This window comes from Thunnus maccoyii, chromosome 15 (assembly GCF_910596095.1).
Source record: "Thunnus maccoyii chromosome 15, fThuMac1.1, whole genome shotgun sequence".
Taxonomy (NCBI): domain Eukaryota; kingdom Metazoa; phylum Chordata; class Actinopteri; order Scombriformes; family Scombridae; genus Thunnus; species Thunnus maccoyii.
In genome coordinates this window covers 14,947,847-14,973,488 of record NC_056547.1, presented here as the reverse complement: position 1 = coordinate 14,973,488, position 25,642 = coordinate 14,947,847, and the positions used below count along the sequence as shown (strand labels likewise).

Below are 25,642 nucleotides of genomic sequence, written 5' to 3'. Positions count from 1 at the left end.
ATAGACTTGTTAAAGAGCTTGCTTGCATCTGTCACATATAGGGTCCAACTCTAGCCTAATTCTGGACAACCTAGCCTTCAACCAATGAAATAAGTGTACTATCTTGAATTGTACAACAGCATGCCATTGACAAATGGATGATGAGTAAATCCTTGGAATAATTTCCTGCCAAATTGCATCTGGGATTTGTTTAAAGGTGCAGTGTGTAGAATTTAGTGGCATCAAGGGGAATGGACTTGGCAGAAATGGAACACAAAATTCATAAGTATGTTTTAAGTAGTGTATAATCTCATGAAAATAAGAATCGTTGTGTTTTCGTTACCTTAGAATGAGCCCTTTATATCTATATAGGGAGCTGGTCCTCTTCCTCGGAGCCCGCCATGTTGCACCGCCATGTTTCTACAGTAGCCCAGAATGGACAAACCAAACACTGGCTCTAGAGAGGGCCTTTCACATTTTTCGCGACTTCGCCGCTGCTGAAGGTTCTCCTACATGCTTGGAAGGGGAGGGTGAGAGGAGGGGTATTGAGTTTATTGCCATCTGCAACCTCACTCGCTAGATGCCACTAAATCCTACACACTGGTCCTTTAAATCCTCTTCCCATTTTTTTTTTTAAGTTGATCTGAAGTTATTTAGAGTTTTTTTAGAAAGTATGTAGATTGAGAAGGTTATATATCCTACTTATAATCTATACCAAATTTGTTTACCAGTGTGTGCATTTGAAGCTTTTGTTGTATATCTCTGTACTGTTAGATTGTCTCCTTTGATATTAAGGGTGTGTAGTACTTTTATCAAAGCGTAAAATGTCTTTCTTTTTACACATTCACCCGAACAACACCTCAGTTTATTGTTTATGTGGTCTGTTGTAATGCAGTAGATTTTAAACTGGTATGTGTAATGTCTGCTGTGTGTGTGGTGCTTTGTTGTTGTGCAGGAAGAAACTAAATGAGGATTTAATGAAGTTGGATTACTTTTAAATAATGCAAATGGTGGAACTAATCTTTTAATGTGGTCATATTACAAAGGTTTTTATCATTAATTACAGTTGTGTAGAATTCAATGAGAGGAAATTGATGTTCAGCTTATCAGTCCTTATTGGACAATTGTGTTAATGTGTATATAGTTATTGTGTTTCCTTTGTACCGAATGATTTGTTCATGCATGTTTATGTGAGTTTGTGTATGCAAGTGTGTTTCTATGTGTCTGTGCTTCTGTTTTACAGCTCTTTTACTAAATGTTTTTAACACAGTGAGGTGCATATCTGGTTAAGTAAACTGATAAAAAAAAAATGGGTTTTAGCATGTTGACATGTGTTTTCCCTCTCTGTGAGTGTGTGTTATCCGTAAGGATCTTTTCTCATCGCCTACCTCTGTATCCTGGCAGCCAGTTCAACAATAATTAATTACACACACACTCCTCACAGTTTGTGTGTGTGTTTTCCACACTCCTGCATGTGTAAAACTGTGACATGACAGCTGTATGATTTATTTTTAAAGTTCTAAATGAGATTTTACACAGACATACCCACAGACACAGACAACAGATATCTGCTGACCACAGTTTGTTCACCACAAAAATTGGTTAAGGTGACATCATCAGTGATGGTGAGAGAAAGAGATCCATTTTTAAAGGAGCTTTCTTAGACGTGACCACACACACATGGTATGCTCCATACACACATTCACACACAGACGGAGTATGCTCTAAGGACCATAGCAGGGGAGCTGTGTCTGTATCTGAGTGCGTCTGTGTGTGTGTCTGTGTGTATAAAGTTAAAATCCAGACTGCCATTCCAGAGGCCAGACTATTGAGTCTTATAAACTCTCAGGTCACAGATTATTGAAATAGCAGAAGAGATATATAGTCTGCGCCTGTGTGTGTCTTCTGTTTAACTATTTCACTGAAATAGTCACAAATTGATGAGGAGACATTGAAATCCAGACACACATGCAAAGACACATCTGCATGTGTATGTACTTATGTGCATACATGTATGTGATTTAATGAAATGACAGGTGTGTGTGTGTGTGTGTGTGTGTGTGTGTGAGTGTGAGTGAGAGAGAGAGAGAGAGAGAGAGAGTTGTGTATGCCACTATTTGAACTATCAGCCTGGATCCGTGTATGGTGTGTGCATGCTGTAATACTGATTTATTTCAGCATCATTTATGGTCCCACTGGGAGCTAAACCAGCAATCTGTTGGCTGCTATTTCATTGTAATACTCTAACATGCACACAGATAGTCTTTTGTATAGGCTCATCTAACAAAATGTACCTTGTTTTAACCTACTAACCTCCAATAATTTGGCAAGGAACGTTTGGACAGTTCATAGCGATTCCTCCAGAAAAACTTAATAACCTGTTTATATTCTCCTCTGACCCACCTTTGGGCTCCTAGGGTGTTAGCATAGTGCTTTCAAATGTGCCTGTGCAGATGAAAACCGCTTATTTGTGTCATGCTGAGTGAGTCACTGTTGGTAAAACGAGATTCCGTCACTTGTAAAATGTTGTGTTTTACTGTGTTTTGTGCGAGTTATAAAGTTGAATAATTAATTGGGTTAATTGAGCAGAAATTCAACAGTTTTAATCTGTAGAACAGTTTCAGCGAATGTCTTTCATTGAAGTGAGAACTTTCTTCTCTTCTCCCAGTAGTTTTTTAACAGCGGTCTGAACTCTAAAGTGCTCAGTAGCCAGAAGAACATGGTTATACTGGACAGCTGTGTGTGTATGTCCGTGTGTAAGTGGTGTTAACCAATGTTCTGCCTTTAACTCCCCAAAGGGGTAAATAGCCCTCCTACAGAGTACTACACACACATGCACAAACCCACAAACACACGGTATAGTGCTTCCCAGACCCTGTGTGGTGCAGTAATCCAATGTAGTTATTCAGGGTCAGACTCCTCTAATAGACTTTTAATAAAGTTTGTGTGGTGGGGGGCTCTGCTGGAAGTGTGTGTGTCTGTTCGTACACGCAGGATCGGTGCACTCATCATTCCACTGCATTCATTTCTGAATCTGTGTTTATCTACTGTAAATTCTGAGCACTTTCTTGTATGTAGTTTTTTCGCAGTATGGTTTGCCAAGTGAAAACATTCATATCTTTAAGTAATAAGTGGAACAACGGGGATTAGAATAATAAAAGAACAGTACACTGCATGTTTGAAATCAGAAATTTAACACCCTCAGAGTTAAAATGAACACTGACCCAGTGTTTATATAGGAACCACTGTGAAAGTGTTGAATTAACATTTCTGAATGAGTTAACATTATAAACACCATGACAGCGTTACTTAACAAACTCTCATAGTGTAAATTATTAACACCATAACGGATAACAACACTGGTCAGTGTTCAATCAAAGTTCACTCATTAGAGACACTCATGGAGTAACTGGTCAACACTGCACCGGTGTTCAGCTAACACTTGGTGGTGACAGTCCTTCAATTTATCACTTAAAATTTACACTAAACTATTGTTGAATATTGTGCTTAAAGTGTAGATGGTCTACTGGAACTGACACCATTAGAGTTCACATGTACAATCTGTAAGTGTTGCCCTCCCACCACCCATGTGCAATAATTCAAATAGGTACTGCAATGAAAGAAATTTTATTTTTTCCTGTAACAAGGGCTTCACATTATATTTGACAAACAGGGCACTCATAAAAAAAAAAAACCCTGCAGAGACCTTGTACAATATAGCACTGCCAAAAACACAAGGTAGCCTATTACTGTTACAATGCAGCTGTCTGGAACAACATAGAAAAGTGAATCTGGACCATAAGACATTTAGACATCAAAGGGCTTGAAGTATCACAACTAATGAGGTGTAATGTTTGAAACATTATGCATTTGGTCAACAACTAAAATGTAGTCTCCATTTCTGTTACCAAAAATTAGACTTCATTTCTCAAAAAGATGCAATCTTACTGAACACCTGCATCTCATCAACAAAATCTGTGCAAACAAACAAGACCCATGTGATATTCAGTACCATTATGTTTAACCCAAGTTGTGACACTTATTTCACTTGACACATCGGTTTGAAAGTGTTCTGAACTCAAATCACCATTTTCAACATCAGTCTGTATTTTCATTTTGTGAGGCCCAGACTCCAAAGCTTTGGCAGACAGTGATTCACAATAACAGGCAACAGCTATTTGGTGTTTCTTGGCAAGGGACTTCATTATGTTCTTGACGTTTTTAATGCTGAACGTGAAGAATTTGTGTTTGGCTGCATACCTCATACTCCAAACGTGTAATAAAGGACCAATTTTGCATATACGCTCAGGATAGTGGACCATGAAGTGATGTTTTGGGATCAAATTATCTTGAGGATACAAATCTGTAAATAACCGACGATGCTCTTCATTAAGATGTTTTTTAAATACTGTCATTCCCTCTGTAATACATGGAGAAAATACAATGTTAATGATGTGCAACAACAGTATCAATAGACGGCATTGTCTGCCGCCCTGAGGGACAACATCGCCGAAGATTTGTATGAGGCATAATGTTTGACTGGCATCAACCCAATATTGTTGCCAGTGCGCAACATGTTTGTGTGCATTGGATGATTCTTTTTATCCATAAAGCCATAGTTGAATGCATAGTATAATTTCATTGGAAATAAAATTCAATATTCAAACAACAACTTAACGTCATCATGTGCTACTCCTTCCTCCTAAGATATCATGCAATATGACAAACACAGAATTAACTGATATGTTGAAGTACGCCAAGGTATTGAGTATGCTATTGCATTTGATCCCAAAACTTTCCTCCTGGAATTTTCTCTTGGATTTTCAACAATATAACTGTAATGCTCCTCATTGATTAGTTTGGTGCATAAAGTCACATGTTGCTCATTTTTGCTGTATATAACACTGTATGAGCTGATGCTCTGTCAATGAGACACATCCTGCAGTAGCAGTTTGCAGAAAAAAGATTGATTGGGGGGTTGTGGATGAGCTGCTGCCATACTCAAAGGTCTCCTTCATCTTCTGCAGGGTGCTTTCTCTGTCACTGCTGTGGTTTATCAAGGATATGGTATTTCTAATATTTTGTCCATCCCATTTATATCAGTGTGGGTAGTCAAAATATTAGAAACACCTCTCTGTATAACATAATATAACTTAACAACAGCACAATACTACAGCCTCCAAAATAACCATAAAGTTGAGAGCACCTCTTTAAAACAGTTTCTTTTTAAATCAACATTAAAACCTTCATAAAGGGAGGATTTATTTAAGGACTGTAATATACTGCCTTAGTTTTATCTAGGTGGGCCTAATAAACTGGCAACTGAGTGTATTTCAGCATTAATAATCAAAGGGATCCTGTACAGTGTCAAGTACATCCTTAAGTAATCTTGAAACCATCATTTCTTAATGCAAAAAATAAATTTAAAAATGATAAGCAATTAAGATAAATACACAACTTGCTTATCCTTTCCTGAAGAAGGGATCTTTTAATGCGGGGAACAAGGTGACAATTCCCAATGCATATTTCTCTTTAGTAATTCGCTGCGGGATTATGCTGCAAAGAGGGAAAAAAAAGGAAAAATTGTTGTTTGTTCACTTACCCAAATGCCGGATAGCACTTCATAGAGATGGGACAATTATGGCATTACTGCAGTAATATGAGTCTACTGCAGTGTTGAGACCAACACTGTCATTGCTGTTTTTTTCTCCAATCTCAACTGCTGATGGCCTTTTTCAATCCAACAAAGTGACTACTAACAAACTACCGGTAATTCAGCCACAAATCCACACATTTCTGACTACCTTCCTTAATTTTAGTAATGATGCAGTATGGGAATTTATTTAAAATTTCAGTTAAATGGCTGTAACCGCCTAACCGCTGGGGTAAGCTGCCCTATTTCACACAGTTCTGCTCATCCTTACAATCAAATCTGTATCTGCTATCAACTTACCCCTCAGTCTCAACCATGTGTGCTGCAAGAATGTTAACCATCTGTCTTCTTCTACTGTCACACAGCGTCCCAGTCTCTTCATATTCTTCAAGCACTGTTGTCTCTCCATGTTTTGTCAGCAGGATCTGTTTTATCAGCTACACAGATGATGACAATGAATTACAGTGGCGCTTATTATTACAATGTACAATATAATTGTAACAAGGCCAAACAGTATGGTCTGGATTTGGCTTTGTGTCTATCAAAATTTTATGGGTTATTCTTTGGATCGCAAGGAACCTTTCCAAAGTTACACAGGAGTCAGTACAAAACTTGAGTAATTCCAATAAAATACACATAAAAAAGGTAAACCTAAATATTTCCTCCCAGAGGTGTGGTTAGCAGGTCTGATTTTAGACCAAGAGCAGCAAACTTATAGCATGATGGTAATGATGATTTAGAAAAGCCAAACTTGAAAGCACACATTTTTCCTTACTCCAGATTTTTGTGAACGTAATGTCAGGATTTCATATTGACATAGGGTTTTTTGACCCTTGCTCTCAGCCATGCAAGAAACTCCCATCTCTATGTCTTTACTGACTGAAAAATTAGGAATCAATAGAGAAACGTCTGCTTTGCTATGCTGCATTTTGTGCTATAAATACATTACTTTTTTAAGCAATCACTTCAATTTAGCAAGTGTTTAAATTATACAATTATTATTAACTTACTTACTTAACTTACTAATTTTTCATAACTCAGTTTGAATCACTGGTTAGTTATATACTGATTGGGAAGTTTACCTTCAGAAGTGAATTCTTCAAAATCAGCTGCTTGTAATTTGATGTATTACTTGCGGTTTTGATACTGCAGCTTCATAATCATTTTGCCATTTCCAAGATAGGAGGAGGGGGGACAACATGAAATTTCTTAATACATCCTTACAGTGCTGTTTTAATTATAATTATTTATTGCCTTTTAATAGCATGAAAGACAATCAAAAACTTTCACTACACTCAAATGTTCTGGTACGCAGATGCTCTCTTTCTGCTTGAGAGGTCTGGAACTTTATATACTGCTCTTCACTCCTCCCATGATTGTGATATCTTTGTATCCTACCAAACTAACTCACTGAAAAGCACAGAATGGCCTCTTTATGCCATCTTGGCTGTTATGGCCTCATTCTCAAACTACCAAATAGTAGACAAATACAACAGGTGCGATGGTTACATGGTTATATTTATATTATAGCAACTTAAAGGCTCTATATGTAGGAATCAGAAATTCCTTCTCATTAGTGACACCTGTGGCTGTTAAATGAAGTACAGGCAACATCCTGTTGCTCGCGCTCGTGTGCTCGTGGCACAAGACCGTTAGAGGTGATGTCCTTTTCCTCGCTGTGTTTTGCACTGTGTTTCAGCAAAGCATCTCTCGCTCCCAGTCAGTCAGTGTAGACGGATCTATCAGTAAATCATATCAGCAGAACTACAAAAACAGATGTTCATTTTGTTAGCTTGGATGAGCATCTGCAAGCATGATATTAGGGGTATCAATGAGCTGTGTGATGCAAAGCCTTTGGAAATTGTTTTTGGAAGTGGTATGCATCTTCAGTTTAAAATATCCAGAAAAAAGTCCTGGCACACAACACTGTGCGTTTATCGATTGAGTCAGTTTGAAGGTATTCTCTTATGTAGACTACTATGTGAAAGCTGTCTCTGAAGAACTTAGAATGAAAGAAAATGGCAGAATTTGCTCTTACAGCCACATATATGCTAAGAGGCACATATAGAAGCACATAGAAAGAAACTCTGTGACTGTTTGAGCTCGTTTTTTTGCTATATTTAATACTGGCTGGCTGTCAGTCAGGTAGAGTGCTGTTGTGCTTCTAAGACTTACACCTTAACACACACACACACACACACCTACACACACCTACAAAACACCTCAAATTTCATATAAGGATAGGAGGAGGAGAAAAATAGAGATTGAGAAGGAGACAGCAGCAGAGAGAAGAGAGGGAGATGGATATGGGTGGGTGGAAGAGGGAGATTAATTGAGAGAGGGAGATAGATGAAAGATGGACAGATATGGAGAGGGGGAGGAGGGATGCGTGTGTTCACTATATAGGTTTGTGTGTGTGTGTGTGAGTAAGAAAAAGACCAATACAGAGAATAAGAAAGCAGAGAAAGGCAGCTCAAGAGTGAAGAAGAAGAAGCAGAAACAGAGGGAGGGAGTCTCATAACGAGAGAGTGTGGTATTGAAATGTGAACCTCTGATTAAGTTTGACATTTAAGATGACATATTTTGCATGCTGTTACCCCTTTACAAATGAGTCCTACACTCTGTGAGTGTGTGTCTGCATATGAGTGTGTGTGTGTGTGTGTGTGTGTGTGATTTGCTTGATCCGTGGCAGGAATGAATTGGGCCCCAGATGAAGAGTGTGTGTGTGTGTGTGTGTGTGTGTAAGTAAGACTTCTGGCATTGATTAGGGGCCTAGCAAGCAACTGAAAGCTTTTAGTCTTAAAATGGCAGGTGGACTCTGTCTCTCAGTGATTTTAGGTTGTCCTTCTCTCTCTCCCTCCTTCTGTCTCTCTCTCCACCCCTCCCTTCCTATCTTCAATTAGACTCCTGCCTCTGCAAAATCAATTCTAAGATCAAGCAGTTACGTCGTCAGAAAGAAAAAATCCTCCCCGCAGCAGACTCCTTTACCCCCTAACTCCTCGTTTCTGGAGGAAGCCAGACACACCCGTACTCCCATCCAACGCTTGAACTAAGCACCGCATAGTAGCTGGCACTTGTGGCCGATTCCTATTATTATCCCACCGCTCTAAATAGGCTCGGTTTCACGGACTGATCTGTTTTGTCTGTGTGGGTACTAAACCGGTCACGTGTGCGCTTTCATTAATATTTTCCTCAGCTGCTTTCATTCACTGACACGTAACCTAAAGCTACAAGCCATTTCAGCGTGACTGCCATTTTGTGCATCAGTGGCCTTCCTAGAAGTAATAATCTGTGACATTTTCATATAAATAAATGACTGCCGAATGATACAACACAGTCATGAAAGCTCCAACATTTGCAACAGCAACAACAGAGCTGGCGTCTGCCAGATCTTTCCAGGAAAAATCCTTTTTACAGACAGGAAGTGATGTGTTTCAGGTTTCTGGCAGCAGCTTCAGTGGTATTTATTTAGAGGAAAGAAACAATATTTGAGCATGGCGTAACAGACAAAGAAACATGTTCACTAGAAAAATGTCATCAATGGAAAATCCAGTAACAAATTTGCCAAAATAGTAGACTCATTGATTAGCAGATTAATCGATTAGTTTTGACAATTTTTTAACTATTTTGACATTGTTTAACTAATTTTTCAAGCAGAAATGCTAACATTTGATGGTTCTAGCCTCTCAAATATGAGCATTTGCTGCTTTCTCTTTCTGTCTTTATCTGAATGTCTTTGGGTTTTGAAATGTTGATCGGACAAAACAATTCAAGTTGTCAGCTTGGGTTCAACAAAATTTTTTGTGTGTGACTATTTTCTAACTTAAGCGATTAATGGAAAAAATAACTATCAGAATATATAATAACTAAAACATTAGGTGCATGCTTAGTTGATTAATCATTTCTGTGATCTTCCATCCACTCACCAAATCTGCAAGTAAAATTTTCCAAAAGCATCCACATGTGGTTTTAGATACAGAAACACAAGTGTTGCACACTTGTACTTGAAAATGCACATTTAAAACTTAACTTCTAACTTAAATTTGACTTTTCGCTCACTTTTCTTTTCAGTCCCTGCATCAAGGGGAACATAATGAGAAATGTTGAAAAATGTTATGCAGGCAATTTACTCTGACATTAATTCACATGATTACATTATTTTCTACTTGTAGAGAATCCATTTAATTTATTCATTGTGCCATTTGGCCAGAACAGCTCGCCCCCACATGTCCACCACTCACTCACTCACTCACTGTCAATGGCTTTCTATCTACAAGTTCCCCATCAAGTATGTATGAAAAACAACAGAACAAGAACAAGACATCTGGGAAAGGATTGTTTCATTATATCAGTCAAAGTAAATCAGTAACCTCACCGTGGGTTGTGGAATTGTTTTAAATCCATCATTATGTTGCAGGTTGTTGGAGGGGCAACCAGCTAGACGCCTGACCTAGTGCACGACTCCATCTAGAGTCTTGGACAAATTAGATCCAAAATGTGCTAGAATCGGTTAAAAAACTGTTGACTTGAAGAATGGAAAGTTGTATTTTTTAGCTTTGAGGGATGGGAAGAGGTTGCCTATTAAATGCCCTTCTCCCGTAGTAGCGTGGGTGCAGAAAAGTTACTTTAGACATTAATGGAAGTGGAGCTTATCTGCTCTTTGTCTCCTGCCTCTCTTCTCTCCTTCTCCACCCTATTCTCTTGTTCCTATTTCTGTCTATCCATTTCCCCAGACAATGTCTGTTTTTTCTTCTTAAATGAAGAAAATGTGTTCTCTTTCCTGTGTAAACTCTCTCATCCCCTGCTTGCCACTGTCCTCCTTCTCTCCTTTCACTCACCCCCCTTGTGTAAGAGACGGTCCTATGTATTTTTTTTATTTTAATTAGGAGTTCTTACCTTCTTTCTATGTTCTATATCTTCCTTCCTGTCTTAATCATACTCCTCAATGTACCCCCACTTCTACATAAATATATCTTTTTTTTAAATTAAGAATCAGAGAGTGAGAGATGGCATCAAAGGAAAAAAGAAAGGACAGATGATTAGGGGCAGGAAATGCAGAGACAAAGACCGAGAGGATAATATGAAAAGACAGAATGACGCAGAAAGAGAAACAGAATGAAAGCTAGAGAGAGATTTTTCTGTGTAACAAGACCTTGCCCTTAGCATTATTTCTTCATATGTTGCACATTAATCCTTTGTTTATGAAAAGATGGAGATGCCAACTACAGCTGTCCCACGGGGAGGGGAAGAGAAGAGATATCTGAAGGCAGCAGAAATACGTGGCTATGTTCAGATTTGGTATAAAACCCATCCATTACAGTGACTTAATAATATGCATTTAGAGAATTAGCTCGGGGTCAGTGGGTAAAATGGTTGAGGTGTACTGGTAATCTGTGTTTCTCCATTAGTGAGATCTAACGCTCTTGTCTGAATGAATAGGACTCCCTTTCAAGTTTGAATATTAGCGTCGGGCTGGCATTACATGATGATCCTGCACACATCATGTGGCTGAACTGGAAGTTCATGATGTTCGTGTGACTTAATGGTTACATGAAACACAGTACAAAAACTACATGCATGACAAAGGATGGTAGAGATTTAACATCCGTTGTCATTTACACTGCTGAACAATTTACAATTCACTCTATCAACAGAGAATATATCCTGAACAGTTTTGATAATATTAATCATTTAAGTCTTATATTAAGCAGTAATGCCAAACATACCAGCTTCTCTAATGTGAGGATTTCCTGTTTTTATACTATTGCAGGTTGAATATCTATTGGTTTTGGACTGTTGGTCTGAAGAAAAGAGTAATTTCAAGATGTCACCCAGGCTCTGGAAAATTATAATGGATATTTTTCCCTATTTTCATATATTTTATAGATTAAGTAACCGGCTAATTAAAAAAGACTTGATTTTTTTCACACTGCCAGTTGATGGTATGAAGTACCAGCTGGTTTTAGTTGTACTCAACTGAAAGTCTATTGATGTGACATAAAAACTTTTTTAGTTAACTGATACACAGTTCAACTGTTATCAAACTCAGTTTACCACCATGCAGAATGAAAAACATTCAGACATATTAAGATGGAAATTCATAAACATGGATCCTCTACTTTGGCCTGGACGTACGCTGATACATATACAGTAGATACCTACCGCACCGGTGTCAGTGCATCCTTCAACAGTTGTCTTAGGGTGATTATTGGCAATTTCAGATAAAAGCCTCACTGGCGTTGGGGCTAATTGCAGTTGATGGAAATGATTAACTGTCGTATTCATCCTCGTTGTGGTATTGAGGCCGTTGTGGTGTATAGGGGCTAATTGTAGCTAGTAGCAGTAGTTGTTATGCGGTATGTTGTGGTGGGTTGTACCTAATTGTAGTTGATAGTAATGGTTCCAGTCTGTGTATACAGCCTGAAGCAGACAAAGGCTGTACTGCGACATTGAAGCACATACACACACACACACACACACCCAGAAACAGACACACACAGTACAGCTTTTTGACACACACCTATTATTCTTGACCACATCCTGGAGCACACAAATAAGTGTGCCTGAAGTATGCAAATGACATGTGATGCCAGAGTAAATAAATAATAGATAATACTCTTGTTAATTTCTGTTTTATTGATTGCACACTTTAGAAAAATCATTCATTATTATCATTTTGATGAACTTTTTAAGTCATCACTGAAATCATACAGGGCAGATGGAAACACAGTTAGGTCAGTCAGTGCCCTGTCTTAGGTCGGGATTTCAGCTTCATTGCTTTACCACAACGATCTGTAGTTTTCCACTGTGTGTGTGTGTGTGTGTGTGTGTGTGTGTGTGTGTGTGTGTGTGTGTGTGTGTGTGTGTGTGTGTATGTGTGTGTGTGTGAGAGTGAGCGAATGATGAATTCTGACTGGGTGTGGTGAACATCAGATGAGATTTTCCTCTGCTCCCTGCACTCACTCACTCTCATACACACACACACACACACACACACACACATATGCAGGCACACACACAGTGAGTGCCAGGGCTGGTCTAGGCGTGGGCCCTCACAGACATAAATTGCTTTATTTTAATAGTTGTATGGTAGAGAAAGAGGGAGAGAAAAAAAATGGTAAAACACTAGAAAGGCCATAGAAAGAAAATTGGATTCAACAAAGAAAGCAGCCTTCTCTCTCGCTCTTTCTTTTATTTTTGTCTCTCTTTTTTGTTTTTTGTGTGTGTGTTTGTGTTTTATCTTCTCTTTTCTTCCTAATCCACTAGATCACATTACAGGGTTATTAAAATATGGTCCCTTTCAATCTGTTTATGTGTATCTGCTTGTGTTTGTTTATGGTCATCTAATTATCTGTTTTCAACTACATCCTCTTTTCCTTCTCTTTCTTCAGAAGCGTGTGTGTGTTAGTGTTGATTTTCCTCATGCTTCAAATGTTTGCAGTTCACTATCAGTAAATAACAGTAAGCACTTATCTCTCACACTAACATAGACTCACCCGCAGAGAGTCGCACGCACGCTATCTCGCTTCAACACGCATCATCAAATATGCACACGCACGCACGCACTCGCAGCGTCTTCCCCCCTCATATTGCATTGATCTAAAAGTGATCAGTTTTTGGCGTCTATCAGGCGTCTGTTGGGTTTCACTGTGTTTATGACTGAACACACACACACACAAACACGGCGTATGGGTCAATGGGTTGACTGTGTTTACGACTGAATATGAACTGAACAACCACAAATAAACACACACGCGCACGCACACACACACATGCTTGCACACACACGCAGTATCTCTCCCTGTCACGACTGTTGTGAACAAAACAACCACAATTGTTCTCTTTTCAAACAAAAGAAAGATTATGGTTTAACATAAAACACATGGTTGGTTATTTGATGGCTTTGTATAGTGATTATAAGAGAGGGAGGGAGGGAAAGGAGGGATGGTGGGAGAAGGGGGACGACTGTCGGAGGGAGCAGGAACAGAATGAAACATTTTATTGATGGAATTACTTAAATTATTGTTGCAATTATTCTTGTACGTGAAAGAGGGCAATAGAGAATAGAAAAAGGCAATTAATATGCCCTGACAAGTGCTTTTTTTTTTTTTGTTTGATAGAGGTATTTTACTTTGATTATAAATGAGCATGCTGCTGAAAAGGAGAGAAAAATGAGATGAGAGAGGAGTAAAATAATTAAAATGGGATATTAAAAGAAAAATAAAAGCAGACAAAAGAAAATTTCAAAAAAAAAAAAAGAGAGAGAGAGGAAACCAAAGGACAGGAGGTGACACAGATAGAGCATGAGAGACAAAGAGAGATGAGAAAAAGAGAATTTGGGAGCCAGAAAATGAATGAAAGGCACGCAAGAAGAGATGCAAAAAAGAAATTTGGAGCGCTAGAGGGGATGAATTGCAGTCTACCGCCTCCCTCATCCATCTTTCTGATATGGGGGTGTGTGGTTTGATGTGGTTGTGTGTTGGACATTCTCCCTGTGTCTCTCTCCTCCCTCGGTCTCCCCCGTTTCTCTCCGTGCCTCACCCTCTCTCTCTCTCTCTCTCTCTCTGCTTTTCTCCCCTCTCTCTTCCACCCCTCCTCTCCCCGCGTCCTCACGCTCTCTCTGATATGGTTTGGGTTTTGATGTGGTCATGTGTTGAAGATTCTCACGGATGGTTTCCATAATGATAAAAAGATTCACTCCCTGGTTTAGGGGGAAAAAAAAAAAAAAGTCAAAAAGTTGCACTTAAGGATGCAACGAACATCCCAACACACACACCCCTGAAAACGCTCTCATAGCTGAGATGTTTCTGATTTGTTGGGGCTGTTTTTCTTTGACGAGGTTTGTGGTCGAGGATCGTCACAGATTTCAGCCTTCAAAGCAGTTTGTAAATTGAATCAAAGCTGTTCTATACACATACGTATATCATTGTCAGAAAATTTGTGTGCGTGCGTGTGTGTGTGTGTGTGCGTGCACAGTATATTATCTGTGTCTCGCAGGCACCTTATATCTCTTCATGTCTTGATTTTTAGGGATTAAGAAAATCTGCTGGATATGTTTTTATCTCCCAGATCCCACATGTATGCATAAATATCACAGTTTTTAGATACTATCAATATATCAATTGGACAATAAAACTTTTTCTGTCTCTCTCCATCGTTACAGAGATGGTGAGGAAGAAGAATCCCCCTATCCGGAGTGTGGGAGGCGAGGAGGAGGAGGAGGAAGAGGGGAGGAGGCCACCAGGAGAAGAGGAAGAGGAGGGTGAGGAGGAGGGTAGAGTAGGAGCGGAGGCTGACCGAATAAACCGACCCTCCGAACCAGAATCCTCCGACCGGATCAGAGGAGATGAGGAGCAGGAAGAGGAGGAGGGAGAGAGCGAGTGCGTTTCCTCGTCCGTCTCTCCCTCATCTGTCGGCGCGAGAGACGATCGCTACAGCAATGAGGAGAGAGGGGGGAGGAGAGGAGGAGGAGGAGGAGGAGGGGGGAGGGCTAAACAAGGAGGGGCGGCGATGACTGACAGACCCGAGAGCCAGTCGGAGGCTGAGGATGGGGAGAAGGGTGCAGAGGAGGGAGAGAGGAGCGAAAGAGACAGAGGGGAGGCAGATCATCTCATTTCTCCTCTCCTCTCGACTCCCCACCTCCTCACCAGACAGGAAGGAGGGGAGGAGTCGACAACTGACACCCCTCCACTCTCCTCCAGCCCTTCTCCTAAACTCCAGGACTTCAAGTGCAACGTGTGCGGTTACGGTTACTATGGCAACGACCCCGCTGACCTGGTGAAGCACTTTAGGAAGTATCACCTGGGTCTGCACAACCGCACGCGGCAGGATGCTGCCCTCGACACACACATCCTGGCACTCCACAACATGGCTCCCCAGCACACACCTCTAGGTAATTAGCTTAGCTTAATGTTTTTGAGTTATGTTGCTCCTTATTGTATAAAATGGTTGTAAAAGGAAAATAACACGATTCCCTGCTACCACTGATCAAGCCTAAACGCTGCATTGGACCACACGCTGACATGTTAACAGGCTTAGTAAAGTATCGAAATAAATCTGAACAAACAGGGGAAAAAAAAGTGCAATTATCACCTCATTAAGTTAGTAAGTTACAGACTTTCAAGAAAAGCTGCGCCTGTCACAACAAACCCACTGTAAAACACATGAGCGTACAATGCAAAGGCATTTTTGAAGGATAGAAGGTATTAACTTTATAAAGTGTGTTTTTCAGTATGCTCAGGGCGCAGCTTTGCTTGCAACAACAACTTGTTGGTCATTGTTCTAAAAGTTTTCACTCTTCCCAAAAGTCAGACATGTCCTTGTTTTTTTTTGGTTTTTTTCTTCACCTCTAGCGACCTGACCTCTCTTTGTTTATCTGCTTCTACGATTCTGACCCCTCCTTGTATTTCTGCTCCCAGACATCCAGGCAGGACAAGGGCAGAGGAACCAAGCCAAAGAGTTGGGGAAGACAAGGCCAGATGTACACAATCAGCAACACAGGACAGTTATGATGAATGGCACATATGACGTACAGGTAAGCACGAGAGACGCTCGGTAAATACAGGTAAATAAATGTGTGATGACGCTTAACCATTTTTCATGAAGTCTACACAATGCATTCATGTTTTTCATACACACACACACACTAAAAATGCACTACATGCACCCATAAAAGAACCTATAAAAGAAAAAAAAAAACAGTTTACACAAAGAGACGGTAATAGAGAAACCCCTGCAAGTAAAAATACGTTTTTTAAAAATGAAGTAATGTATAAACAAAGCCTCACAGTGCATCTTGTGGTTAGACTGTTGAATTAATTGGAAGGAATGTAAAGCATTTGAAAGTTGGACTGAAAACTTACTGGTTCAGTAAAGCTTTGGTTTATAGCTGAGCCCTCTTGTTACCTCCTGAGTCCAATAAAAAAAGCCTGCATCATTGGAGCCAATGCCCCTGAGTAGCAGTAAGTTTCACAGTCCTTTTTACCATCACTCTTGAAAAATACTCCAACATACCTGATGCTTCCCACTTGGGACAGTCGCTGCCCCCTCATTTGGTTTGAACAATCAATCTTATCCCGCCAGTGTCACAGCATCTTGTGTTCATTGGCGTTAATGTCCAACGAGGTTAGAATGACATCAACATTCTTGTTTTGAGTGTACAGGGACCCAATAGAAACTCATAACATTGCAGCAACTTGTGAAGAAAATCCGAGGAAGCATAGGCAATTAGCCTTTTAAGATGCGGCAACTGGATTATCAGTGATGTCTCCATTATCTGTAAGAAGCAAGTGACATTGTTGGATATCATGTACAGCACTCAAGCAGATCCGCTTTGCATAATTCTTACTCGCATCGATATGTGTGGATGTCTTGGCTTAGTTTTTCAGCTCTCTCTGTGCACTGCCTCCAAATTATACACATTTATATTGTTTGCTTTGTCTTGTAATATCTGGGTTTCCTCTGTAGTGGAGTGATCTTGAACTCTAAGAGGACACACATTTTGTACTTTTTCACTACTTTTATGTGCTAGATTCAAAATATACATTTACTTTAGAGATCTACGGATGTGCTCAACTTTTTTATTCTCTTTACACCATTATAATTAAAATTACATATTGAAGGTTTTGTCTAAATTTCTTGCTATTATTAAGAGACATAAAATCCTTTTGATGGGCTGATAAAGCATACAGAAAAAAAGTAATATTAGCAACTTTTTATATACTACTTTGTAGTCTTGTGGACTTTATTTTTAAATAGCAGCTTACATAAAAAAAACATTTTGCTGACATAGTGTGTCAGAAAGTCATTTGTTTTTCAGAGAAGTTTTAAGAAATCAAGTAATCAATAACTTTGCTTCAAAACATGTGACACACTGATATAGTTAACAGTGCATTATAATCATTACTCATGAATCTGTAAATCTCGCCCCATAAGTGAACTGAATAATTTATTGGGTTTAAAAAGCTGCAATTGATTTGTAACATGGAGTGTGTGTGATTTGGACAGGGAGGCATTGTGTTGCAAGTTATAAAGTTTTATAGACTGACAGATGGATCAACACAGAAAGGGAGACAAATAGGGCACCTGGCAGTATGTGTGCATGTGTGCTCAAGCACATGCATACACACAGACACACAGGTATGTAGTCTGCTTTACAATCACTTACAGGCAATGCATATGTACACACATAAAATTGTGCACATGCAATGCATGCATCACTGGAACTTTGTTTTGAAATAATGGCTAATAAATGCATATCCTTTGCTAATCCCTCATATTCAGTGCTCAATTTGTAAAAGTTTTAAGGAGGGCTAGTATCTGGCGCCAGCTACTTTGCTGAGAAATTGCAGGATAAAGACTTTCAGGTGCAATTCATAATTCCCTCTACAAGATAAATGTTGTCCATATACTTAAAGATTAATTCTGCCTTGTAATTATACACCATCAGAGCATATTAAAAAGGCAGATGTAATTTGCACCTGCAGTCTGGACATCAACATATCAGCCAGTCAATTTGAGGATAAAAATGTCTTGAGTGATTTAGTTTTATTCAACAGCTGTAGACTTCAGTTAGAATAAAAACCTAAAAAGTCTCTGCTCAACATGGTTCACTGTCCCTGTTGTAATAGGCATTAAAGCCTCAGACACAACTGTTCACTCACATGTCAGCTCCATCTGCTATGAAAGAGGAAATTGGCAACATGCATGGAATATTTATTCATTTATGTAGGCTTGTGCAGATTTTTCTGAGCGCACTTTAAAAGATTATAGTTTTGATCTTTAAAGTTCAGAAGCTTTTGTAGCATATATATTGGAATATACGTTTGAATGTCAATTTTCTAAACATTAATAATACATTTTCTTAAGGCAGTGGTACGGGCAGTTTTCATTTTAAAATGAACTTCGAATTGCTAAAGTTGCTGCAAGAACAGGAATTGTCTGTCAGACTTTCATCTTGTCTTTTTGTAAATTAGATTGATGACTGGTGGAGAAATCAGGAGAAGGCAGTGAAATGCCATGGAGTATCAGGAAAAAGAATCCACAATCAAATATTGTAGAGTCACTAAAAGTGTTTTTGACCTCAGTCATAAGTCAATCAAAAAATAATTTTCCCTTTGCTGTGATTATTTCAACCGCTGTAATCGACCGAAATATTGAGGTCAAATGCGCACATTCATTTCAAGTTTCCAAATAACGCCCCATAAGAGCCTCAACTAAACACCTGAAAATCATTTTCATTCTAATTATGCGGAACAACAATTGTAGTTTCTCTTAACAATGAATTTCAAAGTCATACACGTACAGTATATTTTTATTAAACAGCTTTCCCAATATGTATTTGGCTTTTTGTGTATTGGGACTACCCCGTTTTGCTAACAATTGGGTCAAGGATTAGTTTGAGTGTGCATGAACAGTAGAGTTTTGTCTGAAAGGTTTAAACGACATGATCTAATAAACGTGTGTGTGTGTGCGCGCGCGTGCGTGTGTGTGTGTGTGTGTGTGTGTGTGTGTGTGTGTGTGCGTGTGTGTGTGTGTGGAATAGTCAAGGAGTTTCATTTCATTTAAACCAGCAGTCTGTAATGGCCGTAAGTCACGTAATGGACACAGAAACACACACACACACACACACACTCACGGCAGCCACGCACACAGACACACACACACAGAGTCAGAAATAGAAAATCCAGTGGGCTTAAGTCGTCATTATGAAGAAAAAATGAAAGTATAAAAAAAAAAAAACGAATGAAAGGGGTCTCTATTCTCTCCATCCTTCACTCGCTTTTTCTCTCTCCCGCCCACGTTTGGAAAATTCCATGTTGTCATTTGCTAAGACAAGATGCCTTGTCAACCAATGAGATTTCAGGAAAAAAAAGACTTGGAGAGAAGAGGGATAGGGGAAAGAAGGAAAGAGCGAGAGAGAGAGAGAGAGAGATAGAGATGGAGGAGGAAAGGAGAGAAGGGGGTGAGAAAGACAGACAGAGAGAAAGGCTTTGAAACCAGTAGTTATAATCGGTAAAGTAATGAAACAGCTGTCAGACACATTTGACTGTGTTTTCCCTTTCTTTCTTTCTCTCTATCCCTCTTTCTCTCTCTGTTCTCCAGTTGTCTCTCTCATCATCTGTCTTTGTCTCTTCTTCACCGTGTGCATGGCTCTGCCTTTCTTCCTCGCTCACCTTCTCATACTCTAATCCTTTTTTTCTCTAACTTCTCGATTCGCTTTTCATCCATCTCTCACTCCTCTCTTCTCCCTCCACTTTTGCTCGACACACGTACTTACTGCTCTTTCCCGTCTGCTGTGTTTCTTTCTCTCTCTCTCCCCCCTCTCATATTCCTCTTTGTGTCTCATTGTCCATTCTGCTCAGTGAAATGACTTGATGTTTTGCTCTTCTCTAATTGTCTGGGCAGAGTATGTGAGACGTGATGATTGGATGATTGCTGTTGTGAGATCACACACAGTAATGGCTCTCATTTAGCCATCTGAATTGATTTTCTTTAATGAAGCTGAAATGTACCATCTCACACATTTATAATCTTTTTTTTTCTCTTCTGGATATTACTTTTCTAGCTTTTTTTTGTATTATTTATAAATGTTTCATCCTACCGTCTCATTTAGTGTCCTTTTTTTCTGCCTTTTTTTTAAAATTTCTATTCTCAGGCAATATCTGTTAATGAATATATATCCCTCTTCATTGTCCTCTCCACTTAAAGAGACAATTGCGAAAAAAAGGAAAACAAAGCAAGTTCCACAGTTTTACTCACACAAAATCAAATCTGAAGTTTAAGTACCAAATGATGATCTGGTGACAAGAATGAATGAATGAATTGATTGTGGAAATACATCCATGTTTTAGATTTCAAAACAAAACAAAATTAACCCAGCAAGTTTAGGTTTAAATTAAAATGCATCTACATTTGCAGTATAAAAACTTAAATTCTTCTATTTGAAAAATTTGGGAAACTCTAAATCTCTGCATACTTCTAAACGAACCTCCATTACCTGACGGCCAACAGTCACCATCAAACCACAGATCTGTACAGAGACAAATCTGCACAGTAGTCGTTCTAATGCCACTGTAATACAGGTTGACTGCTCACCAATCTAGCCAACAGCGCACTTTAATCACCTACAGCTTACTGGCTAACTTAATAAAAAACATGAGTCTCAGGTTACTTGCTCAGTAATCCAAAATCCTGGCCTCATCCAATGGATATTTCAGTAGAGTCTGGTAAATATGTTATTGGTTGGTTAGTTAGAGTTAGGTACGTACAGAAAATGATGGATTACATTTGTTGTTGTGCTTCAGTAATAAGGGTAGCTGAGGTATAATTTTCCATATTTGCAGCAGCACAACTCTGCCTTTCGCTTATGTTATACATCCCCTAAATATCTGCGACACAGGAATGAAAAAGGATCTTCCATGTATTACCTTTGAATTCCATGGATAAGGTATACTAGGGACAGTACACCACCATGATGACACTGGAAACAACAGTCCGTTGTGTTGGTTCACAAGCTTATGTCAGATAACTGTTCATCGCAGCAAGGACTGAACTAGCAAACTTTCTTCCTAACTAAAATGCCGATTGATTATCGTTTATATGTGTGACTGTATATACTTTTATCATAATCTAACAAAGCCTTTGTCTTTTTCTTTCTTTTCTGACTGTCAACAGGTGACGTTGGGCGGCACGCTAATTGGGATCGGCCGAAAGACCTCGGATTGCCAGGGGAACACTAAGTACTTTCGCTGCAAATTCTGCAACTTCACGTACATGGGCAGTAATTCCTCAGAACTTGAACAACACTTCTTGTCTTCACATCCAAATAAAGTCAAAACTCCGCCATCCACGCCACTGCTTGCCAACAACAACGACAGCCAAGTGAAGGGGAGGAGTCAAATGTTAGACGGGGCGGAGCGAGTGGCAGTGAGAGCGGAAGACGATTCCTTGGTCGGGTACTCCATCCCAGTCAGGGCGTGCCCTGATTCGTCAAGCTGGACGGGGGAGGCGGGTCGAGGTGCCGTTCAGGCGTATTATTGGTGTAAATTCTGCAGCTGGAGTTGTGAGTGGTCAGGGGGCTCGGCGAAACTTTTAGAGCACTATGAACAAAGACATAGAATGAGCACAGGAGGTACTATGAGCCCCAACAGCTCTAATCCTGGAGGGATGGACAGAGAGCGGGAGAGAGGAGGGAGAAGAGAAGGAGGAGAAAGAGACCACATGTTATCCAAAAGCCGCAAAGATCTGTCATCCAACCCATCCAGCACCAGCCAAGGTAATGAAACGGGAGAAAGTATGATGAAATGTTATTGCTAAAACTGTTTTTCAGTAGAAGATAGCTTTAATACAGATCAAGTGAAACAAAATTAAATACTCTAATGATTTTTCACTTCTTCGAGTACTATGATATTTTTCTTTTACTAGTGTTACGATGCTGTTTTAATCCCTCTTTTGGCCTTTTCTAGTACAACACTGCTTGCTCCTACTTATTAGTTGTTACTGGCACTACAATACTGCTCGACCCCTTCTTTTATATTGTTTGTAGTGTTTGGATAATACTTGACCTTGCTTGTTTGCTGCCTTGAGCATCATGATACAGTTTCTGACATGCCTTTGTTTTCCCACTCCAAGACCCAAGACCTTTGCTATGTTTTCTGTTTCTAGGAGACCCAAACAGCAGCGACACAGAAGCGGTCGTGACCAGTTATAACTGTCAGTTGTGTGATTTCCGGTACTCAATGGCCCACAGTGCAGATGTGATCGTAGTAGCGCCGTTACTACTGCACTACCAGCACAACCACTCCATCCACCGATGCTGCATTCAGCACTGCATGTATTGTCCACAGGGGCTCTGTCAGCCACATAAACACCTGGGGGAGGTGAGATTGATAAAATATTGAAATGTTTATTTTCTTGGTGTTTTTTTGGTGTTTGGTTGGCAATTAGAAGTAACAATCAGCTGTTTTGTAAGCACAAGAAAATAAAATGTAATATATGAACAAGTGTAAAGTTAATTGCAAGCCTAGTTAAGATTCCCTTGCTTCCCACCCAGTCCTCCCACACATTCTCCTCCCTCCTTTGTGCCAGCTGCCAAACAGTGCCGGTGCAGCTGTTAAAAATGCGGAAAGGATGGTTAACAGCCAAAATTGAGGGTGGCATCCTTCAGTTAATGATGCACATTCATACTGGTGCTGCTGACTTTCACTTCTTTGATATCACCTGCATAGACAAAAACATCACAGCACCAAAATGAAAGAAACAACAGGAGAAAACAAACTTTTAAAGACTTAATTCACCTTATTCGCACAGTTTTGCCTGTAATAGCAAAAGCAAAGATCCTTACTAGTCTTCACTAAACTTATCTGATTTTTCTCAATAGGTGTCCCACCCCTTTGCTTGCCGGAAGCCTACCTGCCCCAAATGTTGTTCCAAGTTCCCTCAGTCCACCAAACAGCAAGATACAATGGGTTCGAAACCTGTCACCGCCACCTCGCCTAGCATGACTCCTCCCAATCCTCGAGGGGATCCTGGTGTGATTTCAAGTGCACATCCTGTTGTCACACAAGGTATTTAAAGATACAGTTAATCTTGCAAGAAAATTAATTTTGCATGTTTTATCAGAATATTTATCAGCTAATACACATCTCAGTAGATTTAGAATGATATTTTTTTTAGTTTCTTGCTCCTCACGTGTCCTGTTTCTGTGCCCCTAGGGGTCACCCATTTGTGTGACCAGTGTGCGTTTGCCACCACCGACATAGACGTGTTGCTCCAACACTACGAAAGCTGCCACACCCTGATTAACCTAAAGGGGGCACCCCCGCATGTCAAGGCTGAGGAAGAGGTCGGGGGAGACAAAGAAGGGGGGAGAGGAGCAGGAGGAGAGAGGGAGTTCTCTTGCACAAAGTGTCACTTCATCACGGAAGTGGAAGAAGAGATTTTCAGACACTACAGGTAAGAGAGAGAGAGAGAGAGATAGGATACGATCGGATATTATATCGGTTGACATTAAAGGTTTTGAAAGCCTCAAAGATTTAGGATATGAAGGAAAATAGTGCTTTTCAGTCAGCATAGTAAAGTGTTGAATATGTAATAAGTAGTAATAACATTAATAGGAATGTATTTGTGTGTTTTCAGAAGCCTGAAAAAACTCTGCTTACTTACAGTGGCCCATTCAGTTTGCCATCCTCTCTGAAACTGGTGAATCTGTGTCATTCATTCATTCACCGAGTGACTGAATGTGATAAAAATTGCTTGAGTGTTATCCAAAGAGTCAATATTCCAGTTAGAGTCCATGACTCAATATTCCTGTAATTGGATGAGTGTGTGTGTATGGAAATTCCTTTCTCAAGTCAGAGAGATGGTGAAGTTTTGCTTGTGCTGGGTTTCAAAACCCCATAATTCTCTCTTTTTTTATACCCAATCATCCCGGAAATGTTTACCGAGCACAGTCATTTTCAGCAACAGCCCATATAAAAAGTAATACTTTTAAGACACTTATAGATATCATTCAGACACCCACACCTGGAAGCTGCTGAGAAATGAGGGAAAGGGAAATCTTTCGTAGGTTTTCACTGATTTCTAGTCTCAGACTCTGTTGCCATTCACAACAAATTTGAAGATGAGCATTGCATACCTGTCTCCTCTGCTTCAGTGACAGCCACTAGATGGATGTTGGCTCAGTTCTTGTGTGCAGTTTTTTTGACTTCTGGTAGTCTTCGTTCATTGGTTCTTTTGAATCTGTGATTTATGTCATCGTCTTTTGTTCAGAGGAGATTATGCAGATTTGGGGAACTAAGCACGTGTGAAGTACTAGGAATTTGAAACTGATCAGGAGATAACAGCGTGTCTTTCAGTTCCTCTTGCGCTGTAAGATCAGCCATGTTTACCAGGTCCATATCTGCTGAACTAACAAAACTTAAGCCAATCATAAAATCTTGTCAGAACGGTGAAATGATTTCACAAACAGTGTAGGGATTTGAACCAAGGACAGTTTCATCACCAGTGAGAACAGCCATGTCGAGGTTTTAACAATTTATTCCAACAATAATAAACCTTTCAGTTTGAAGTTGTGGCTCTGCTCATGTGATGCTCCAGCACTTTAGCAGATCCCCACAGAGCAGCAATATACACAGACAGGATGACTGTCTAATTTTTAAAAGGCCCGTCTAATGTTAGAGAGAGATTATGGTGATACATGATTGGATGGTATTTGGAACATGTAACTATAAAATTACTTGTGGCTGCTTAAACTACTGCAAGCCTCCATTTTTATTAAGTCATTACTACCTTTATGTAGCTTCATTTTCTATCTAATACAACTAAAGGGCTCAAAATTATGACTGATTCTTGCAGTTTTCTCAAAAAAGGCTCAGCCCCTCATTACCGAATCATATATTTATAGAGTCTTGAGATAAGTTGTAAGTTTGTAACTTCCTCGTTTTATACAAGTCTGCTTTGGTTTCTTGCTTGCTTGTACAAATGAGCGATAGGCTCTGTTTCACAGGGCTCTAAAATGCTGGAGAGGTCAGACTAGACTCCACAGCCAATGCGTCACCTACACAAACAGCAGATGATAGAGAAAGCTACGGTGAGTTAGAGTTGGAAAGAGAGAGAGAGAGGGTTGGTGTGGCAAAGCTGGGGCTAAAGACAGAGACGGAGAGATAAACAGAACTGGAGATACTTGTGTGAAATCTTTCTGACTATTTAAGTATTGATGTAGATCGCTGGTCTGGATTGCTTCTTGATACATGCTCACAAACAAACTCGCATACGCAAGTTCCACACTCAGACACATAAAATTACAGTTTGACAGAGCCATCTTAGCGAGATCTCTGTTACGAATCAATGAAAGACTTAAGAGTTTGATTCATTGCTGAGCGAGAGAAGAGAGAAGAAGAGGGAGATGGAGAAAAGAGAGATTGCGAAGGTGAAGAACCGAGAGAAGAAGGGACGCAGTGACAGGGAGAAACGAGAGAAAAGAGAAGATAAAGAGAAGATGAAGGAGGG

At 39.7% G+C, this 25,642-nt stretch overlaps 1 protein-coding gene across 8 annotated transcripts in view; it reads left to right on the top strand.

Annotated features, from left to right (window-relative positions):
- trps1 (trichorhinophalangeal syndrome I) overlaps positions 1 to 25,642 on the top strand; it is a 139,437-nt gene that overhangs the window by 56,705 nt on the left and 57,090 nt on the right. For all 8 annotated transcript variants that reach the window (XM_042435247.1, XM_042435248.1, XM_042435249.1 and 5 more), the window contains 6 exons: positions 14,796 to 15,524; positions 16,051 to 16,166; positions 21,308 to 21,908; positions 22,298 to 22,512; positions 23,013 to 23,199; positions 23,347 to 23,587. In XM_042435247.1, coding sequence (XP_042291181.1) covers positions 14,796 to 15,524; positions 16,051 to 16,166; positions 21,308 to 21,908; positions 22,298 to 22,512; positions 23,013 to 23,199; positions 23,347 to 23,587 — 2,089 coding nt within the window. The remainder of the gene's footprint in view (positions 1 to 14,795; positions 15,525 to 16,050; positions 16,167 to 21,307; positions 21,909 to 22,297; positions 22,513 to 23,012; positions 23,200 to 23,346; positions 23,588 to 25,642) is intronic.